This window comes from Pieris rapae, chromosome 21, assembly GCF_905147795.1.
Source record: "Pieris rapae chromosome 21, ilPieRapa1.1, whole genome shotgun sequence".
Lineage (NCBI taxonomy): Eukaryota > Metazoa > Arthropoda > Insecta > Lepidoptera > Pieridae > Pieris > Pieris rapae.
Window position 1 is genome coordinate 6021400 of NC_059529.1, and position 8329 is coordinate 6029728.

General features: G+C 31.2%; 2 protein-coding genes and 1 non-coding gene across 3 annotated transcripts; 2 read left to right on the forward strand and 1 right to left on the reverse strand.

The window, feature by feature from the left end:
• Nucleotides 1–1141: 1141 nt before the first annotated feature.
• LOC111003743 lies at nucleotides 1142–4593 on the reverse strand. Its single transcript, XR_006750905.1, has 2 exons — nucleotides 4460–4593; nucleotides 1142–1276 (listed from the first exon to the last, which is right to left on the reverse strand). It is a non-coding gene; the product is annotated as an uncharacterized LOC111003743 (transcript).
• On the forward strand, nucleotides 2053–4851 carry LOC111003733 (sedoheptulokinase-like). Its single transcript, XM_022274401.2, has 2 exons — nucleotides 2053–2638; nucleotides 2995–4851. The coding sequence occupies exons 1-2, from the start codon at nucleotides 2358–2360 to the stop codon at nucleotides 4100–4102; spliced, it is 1389 nt and encodes a 462-aa protein (XP_022130093.2). The 5' UTR covers nucleotides 2053–2357; the 3' UTR covers nucleotides 4103–4851.
• Nucleotides 4852–6041: 1190 nt separating this feature from the next.
• LOC111003838 (ubiA prenyltransferase domain-containing protein 1 homolog) lies at nucleotides 6042–8206 on the forward strand. Its single transcript, XM_022274564.2, has one exon. It carries the CDS (start codon nucleotides 6335–6337, stop codon nucleotides 7328–7330), a length of 996 nt encoding a protein of 331 aa, XP_022130256.2. The 5' UTR covers nucleotides 6042–6334; the 3' UTR covers nucleotides 7331–8206.
• The last annotated feature ends 123 nt before the right edge of the window (nucleotides 8207–8329 follow it).

Below are 8329 nucleotides of genomic sequence, written 5' to 3' on the forward strand. Positions count from 1 at the left end.
GATTGTACTCGATGCGTTGATGTCCTTGGTGTGAAAGTTTGTGATGAAAAACGTATAAATGGAAATACTGTACCCTAAAATATGTAAATACCCAAGAATAACTGTCTTAATATGGGTACTTTTTTTGTAAAAGATACTTTAATTACCTAGGGCCTTAAAACTTATCGATACAAACTGCCATTATCACACAAATTTAGTTTTCGACTTTCGACACACTGCGGTAAGCACCTTGACTAAGACTCTTAACATTCAAATTGTATGGATATTACTAAAATTAACTATTAAAATCTAACTGCTTATATTCATCAACTGGCCTTCTTAAAACTGACACGTAATATGCAGGTGCTTAGTTAAAAGAATTAACTATAAATAGGAAATAACTTTTACGATGTGTTTACTGTATATACTTACACAGGTATATAATAAAAATGAGTATTAGACGACGGAAAACATTGTGTTGACGTAACGATGTTCAACGTACACAGCCATTGAAAGACCTGTTTTGTTATTAAGAAAACAATAAACCTTTTACCTTCCACGAGGTAAAACCTCATATATTTTTAATAATTAGTACTAGGGGACAGCAACTGAATTTTGTAATAAAAACTCCTCTACTATGTAGTATTTTTATTTGTTTTTTTCTTTTTCTTTCTATTCTTGTTATTACTAGAATTATTATCACTACTACCTAGTTTTTGCTCCAATAATGATATCCAACTTTCATACTGTTTATTATCCTCATCATCAATATCATTACAAAACTGATCAATATCATCATCCTGTATTGCTTTTTCCTCGTCGTTTAAATAAGATTTTTCTTTTGTATTTTTTAATGTATCAATTTCAGGCTCGCCATCCTCTCCAAATTTAATTCGTTTAGGAACTTCATTTGCTACAGATTCTTTACTTAATTCATAGGAGTCTTGTGATGAATTTAAAACTTTTTGTGTATTCATGTCGACCATTTCAGTTTCTCTTCTTTTCTTCTTATTCTTATATGTAGTTGTTAGCGTATAATTTTCATCACATTTCTCAGAATTTTTATGTTCAGCATTCAATCCTTGATTTGTGTCTATTTTAATTTTCTTAGACTTATCCGAAGCATCAATATCTGAACTCATGCTAGGTTTAATTTTCCTAATTTCTTTTTGCTTTTCTTCTTGAATAACTTTATCCTGATCCTCGGTATTTGAATTTGTAATTTCAACCATACCGGCAGCCGTCATATTATCACGATTTTTATTTCGTTTGCCCATATCTCACAATTTATGTCAATCTGAAACAAAAAAGTAGGCCTTAGTATAATTTCTTTAAGCATCGTTTCGTTTCCGCTTATATTTGAGCAGTAGTTTCACAAAAATCTGTCCTGCAATTGACGAGGAGTGAAGACCTTATTTATTATTTTTGACTTATAATAGTAACGCATAGCAAATATTATGTCATATGATAAGTTTAGTGAAAGGTAAAAATATATAAAAGTGGCTATAATCGTGGCAACGCCAGAATATCGTGATTCGTGACACTTCATAATTGCGACAAGGTCGAAATAGTTATTTTTTAGAGGATGAATACATGTTACCTATCTTGATGATTTATTACTGTATCTTCACTGATAAGGATGTCTTTAAACTCAAGTCATTGCCAATAGAATAATTTGCTTAGGTATATTAAATAAAACTACTAGGCGGCCTCGTTTATATTTGAGTTCAACGGCCTACCAATTTATTATAGGTCAACAATAATTTCATCACCTTTAAATTTTTGGCATGATTCGTATTATGTTATTATTTTCGTACATATATGTATTCAACAGGCACGTAATTTATCGCATTTGAATAACATAACAAATAACTATAAAACAAAACGTATTTATAATAATAGCCTTTGTCTTAGTATGGTACGTAGAAATTTAGTATTCAAGTTTTATTAGCAGCAAAAAGATAAGGTTATGTTTATTCAATAAGGTAAAATAATAATACGTAAACATAATATCTGGTAATATTAACAACTGCTGATACTTTGTAATTTCTATTGTTATCATTAACAAACCTGACTGATATTGCATATTGGCTGTTGAAGTAATATGTTTGTTTGGCGATAAATATATCCGACTCTGTCGAGATAAAATACGAGTATATTAAATCTACTGTTTACGTAATCGTAGACGAGGCAAGCGGATTGCCTGCCAGACGTGAACGCCGCCGAGTGACAAGTAGCAGCTACTCTGAACTGACGCGACCCGACCCCTGCGCCGCGCGTTTTAAATTGCTTTTATAACAGAATCATTCCGCAGTTACTTCACTGCTGTATTTACGCAGTCTATCATATTTATCGTTCCATCTACATAACATTATAACATGGCTGATAAAAAATACGTTTTGGGAATGGATATTGGTACGACGTCAGTGAAAGTGTGCGTTTTTGATTCAGACGCGAAGGAAATAGTCGCCAAACAAAGCAAAGATACAGCAGCTAACATCCCAAGTGATCAAGGTATAGAGGGTAATAAGCAAGATGTGCCGAAAATAGTATCAGCTGTTCATTACTGTGTTTCGCGTCTTCCTAGAGATATATTACGACATGTGACAAAAATTGGCGTCTGCGGGCAAATGCACGGAGTTGTTTTATGGAAAAATGGGTAAATTACTTTGATATACTATTAAATATATATATATAAATAGATGATGAAATTATTACAGAAACTTAGAAAAAAATGCCTTAATAAATTTAAACATTATAGAAACAAAGTAAGAAATATATTATTGAAGCACCTTGCGAATGTAGAATGTCTACAATGATAACATGGGCTATTAATTAATTTTTTTTATAACTGTTAATGTTTTTATAAAACATTTGACAAAACAGTTAAACTAAGTTTAGTTACTCTTACTCACTCTTAAAGCTTATACTTTTAAACAGCCTTGTTATTTTAATATCTTAGTAAATTATATTTACAAATGCAACATATGAAACAATTTACATTTTTTTTTACAGAGCATGGGAAAAAATTGAAAAAGATGGTGTAATAAACAGATTTGAAGCAATCAGGGAGAACATGTCAGCATTGTACACATGGCAAGATGTCAGATGCAAACCAGAATTTTTAGAGACCCTCCCCAAACCGGATTCTCACCTTAAGTGTTATTCAGGCTATGGCTGTGCGACACTTCTTTGGATGTTGAAACATAAGCCAGACAAACTAAAACATTTTAACTGCTCCGCCACAGTACAAGACTTTGTTGTAGCAATGCTATGTGACCTTGACATACCCATAACTTCAGACCAAAATGCTGCAAGTTGGGGTTATTTTAATACAGAAAAAAATGAGTGGAATATTGAGATACTAAAAGGTCTTGATTTTCCAGTAAATCTTCTTCCTAATATTAAAAAGAGTGGAGAGATCGTGGGATGCCTTAACAGCTCATGGAATGGAATTCCTGAAGGTACACCAGTTGGAGTAGCAATGGGTGATCTCCAATGCTCTATATTAGCAACTCTAGAAATGAGAACAGATGCTGTATTAAACATATCTACATCTGCACAACTCGCTTTTGTAGTGGATGGAATTTCAGATATAGGCTGTAAAACTGTTGAACATCTGCCTTATTTTAATAATACTTATTTACTTGTAGCTGCCTCTCTAAATGGAGGTAATGTATTAGCAACATTTGTGAAAATGTTGCAACAATGGATGCTTGAATTTGGATTTCCTATTCCACAGTCAAAAGTGTGGGAGAAATTAATTGCTATGGGATTAGAAGCACCAGCTGAAACAACAATGAGAATATCCCCACTCCTACTTGGTGAGAGACATTCACCAACAGCTAGAGCGTCAGTAGAAAATATAAACCTATCTAATATACAATTAGGGCAAGTATTTAGATCTTTATGTGATGGCATAATTGATAACATACATTTTATGATGCCTAAAGACATATTGCGCAATGCAAATATAACAAGAATTGTGGGAAATGGTTCTGGTTTATCAAGAAACAAAGTTTTGCAAAGGGCTGTTGAGCATTATTACAGTTTACCACTTGAGTTTACATGTGGGGGGGATGCAGCTAAAGGAGCAGCAATTGCTGTGATAAATAATCAATAATTTTGTACAAAAGTATTTTTGCTTACATTATGATTACAAGCATGTACTAAACAAATATGTGAGACCATTTAAAAACGTCTTCATAATGATAAGTTTTAATTAAAAGATATATAAAATCCTATAATTTTGCAATTCCAAAATGTGTTATAGCTTATAAAAAAGATATCTATATTTTTTATTTGTATAAATATTTTACAATTCTATGGACACGATTTAAAAGAAAGATAAACTAAAGTATTTTTTAATACAAGGCATAAGTTTGTGTTACATACTGAAGTATTCAGTAGAATTTTAGCCTATGCCATAATTTGATAGTCATAAAAAGTAAATAAGTGTTAAAGCTTTAATATTGCTTACCAACTGTAATTTAGTTGCGAACCTGTTTTTAGTTTTTTCCTTCTAAGTTCTAGGCTAAAAATAAACATGTGTGATGAGTGAAATAAGAAATTAATACCACAGAAGTTTAATTGAGAAACGATAGCTGTCACATTGACGGCAGAGTCCATTGCGTGAATTTTTTTTTAGTTTATGGCCTGGTATCTAGACCTTTAGGCGAACAGAGTTCAGTGAAGTTTTGAATTACAACAGAATAATAAATATATTCTACGAAAATTTAATAAGTTAAATTATACTCTGAATTTTAATTTCGTAAAATTCTGACATTTCATAAGTGTTGCTACTAAAAAAGTTCCACCGAAAAAGGATGTGTCCCTTTGACTCATTTGAGGACAATAAAAAATAAAATGCTACGTTTTTTTATATTTTACCTGCAAAAGGTAAATCTTAATATTTACTTACTCAAGTGACCTAATAAAAAATAACTAATATTTCAATATCACAAAAAATATAGCAAATTAACTTTGATGACTTAATTTTCTTCTTTAGCTGGCATCACTGCCAACCAACCATGAACCTAACCATGGAATATACCATATATATAATACCATGGTTCGATTCAGTCGTGATATTGTCTTCAATTAAAACTATAACTTTATCCAACATAGGAATATCTTAATCCTACTAAATTTGGGTATTTTTTAAATTATATTGAAATACCAATTAGCTTAGCCAATTATGTCATTGATCATTTTAAATTTAAGTAAATTTATTTTCACACATAACACAATTATTTTCATAGATGAATTGGATTCTAATAAAAAAATTGTTTTCACTCGAGTTCAGTTTAGTGGTGGTTGTTCAATTGTAAGTTCATTGAATCTTCTTGTTTGAAGCCGAGTCTCAACTAATGTTAGACGTTTACAATATGAGCTTATAACTAACATAAAATTAGGGGTTGTGGGTGTTGGGAAGGTCGTGATGCTGTCCACATATAATTGTCTATGATGCACTAAGTTTAAATTTGGATTATGTTTTTCTTTCCTTTGATGTGTGGTGTTTTTAATTATAGATGCATTTAGCATTATATATTTTCTCTGATATAAGTAAACACAATGTTATAAGTATTGCTAACGTTTTATTTAATTGCTAAATCCACTAATCGACCATATCAGTGGGTTGCGAAGTTAACAAAAAGCTTGGCTTTATTTAAGGGTCAATCTATTGAACATAAGCTGAAATGAGAATGATGAATTAGTTTATTTATATATTAAGGGTTTCATTTTGGCTTTATGTGTGTCATTATTGTTAACATATAGTTAACTTATTGTATATTTATGTAATTTAACTGATGTTAGATAACATAAATCTCGATACAAATTATTTTTACAATTTTTTTTTCACAAATTAAAAACGTGAATATTGGCCGAGTACCGAAAGGCGAAAGCATGGACAAGATTACAAATAAAAAAGGATACTCTGATTGTTTCTTTTTTTTCGAATGGCATTTATTTGTGCCAGTTGGAACTCTGATCGTTGTCATAGCATGTTCTCACTGTCATTACGTTTTGACAGAAGTCAGTGCCGTTAGCCGTGTAAACTGTCAGATATATTCTGTGGGGACAAGAGACAGACGTGCAATTTGATTAAATTGAATATTGATACAATTTACAAATTCAAAGTTTAAGTTTTTTCACAAATATTTTTGTTTTATTGAATTTTAATTTTTCACTGTTGTACAAAAAGCTGCCCATAATTTTCTACTTATTTTTACAAAACTTATCGTTAGATCTAAAACAGTAAAAATGTTGTGAATGCCAAAATCAAAACTTGACTGTGTGGAAACTGTGTCAGTGGGTAAAAACGAACTCGACACAATAATTTCAGTTTTATGACATGGATAGTGTAAGAAAAACTGACGATGTAACATCGGCTGAAGGAAATCTGCTACAACCTCCAAAAGAATTCACAACTGCGGCTCGAAATCCATTGATGAAAGTTCGAACTTATGTGTTGGCGCTGCGTCCGTGGTCGCTGAGCGGCAGCCTGCTGCCTACTTTGTTAGGCGCAGCATTAGCATACCGGCTGCCGGGAGATAATGGTTTCAGCTGGCTTACATTATTTCTTACCATGATTACAGTAATTCCAGTCCATGGAGCAGGCAATGTAGTGAATACATATTTTGACTTTGTAAAAGGTATTGATAACCGTAAATCAGATGACCGAACTCTAGTTGATCACATACTAAGTATAGACGAAGTTGTATCTCTTGGAGCTATACTTTATATGTCTGGATGTGTATTTTTTGTACTGCTAGTAATAATGTCACCTGCTCAAATGGAACATTTAGCTCTAGTGTATTTTGGTGGTCTCTCCTCATCATTTTTATACACAGGTGGTATAGGTTTAAAGTATATAGCTTTAGGAGATATAATTTATCTAGTCATATTTGGCCCGGTTTCTGTTGTTTTTGCATTTTTGGCCCAAACAGGAAGAGTAGTTTGGCCTATTTTTTACTATGCTGTACCATTAGCTTTAAATACAGAAGCCATTTTGCACAGCAATAACACTAGGGATTTAGAAGCAGACAGTAAAGCAGAAATCGTGACATTAGCAATTTTAATAGGAAAGACTGCTTCTCATTTATTATATGCATTTTTACTATTTACGCCATATATTATGTTCGTTGTGGCTTCTGTAAGGTGTTCTTTTTGGTTTTTGCTTCCAATGCTTACCTTACACCAAGCTTTTGAAATAGAGAGAAGGTTCCGTCGGCCTGAAACAATGCAGTATGTGCCCAGGCAAACTGCTAGGTTAAATTTTTATTTTGGAATGTTGTATGTAATAGCCTGTCTCCTTGCATCAAGACTACCATTCCTTATAAGGGAATAAATATTTTGTATATATGAAATAGGCATGTACTTAAATTTTCATACATTAGTACTATCTGGTTGCAATATTGTTTTTTTGTCAAGTGATACATGTATGTATTACATTAATTATGGCTTATAATATATTTACAGTATGACCTGTAAATGTTTTTAATGTACTGTGTTCGAAAGTTTTAGGCGGCTATAATTATAAATAATGTTTAACATTATGAAATCATTGTTTTTTTTTTGCAATTTGTACATCTGTGTGGTTGCTACATATAACTTGTTAAGAAATGATGCATAAATAAATTGTGTGTGCTGAATACATTGTTAATGTCAAGGATAAGACTTATTCATATGTAAAATAGATAATACAACAAGATTGTGAATATTTATGAATAATATTTGGAATACCTCTTTAATAATCTCACTGGTACTACCTCTTTATACTGAGTAGTAGCATGGTTGACATTTTATTAAAAAAAATATATATAGTTTTCAGCAAATAAGTTGGGTAAAGTCATTAAATGTGCAGAAGTTGTTTTTAGGTGTTTTCCTATTAAAAGTATATGCACAAAGTCAATCTTATACTGCATGCTTAGGGTTATAACTCTATGTTTGAATTTGACCAATTTTGTTTAGTTATATTATCATTGTTATAAAATGCAAATTCTTATTAGTGTGGTATTTTATTGGTAGTTAGCACCTATCAATGGGGCATAAAACACAAATTTGTCTGTTTATCTGATCACTTGCAATTAGTGGAATTTATGCTGGTCTTAAATTGTAAGAATGTTTTTTATGTATGAAAGTATATATTGTATGTATATATATATATATATATATTAAGAATTGACAATAATTTATGTTTAAAGAAATATATTATTATACCTTACGGTTTTTTATTATTGTAGGATGTTTGGACAATTAATTAAGCATCCATAATCCTAGTAACATTTTTTTATAAAAAATAATGTAAATTAATATTATTAATAATACAACCATAAAACACATTGTT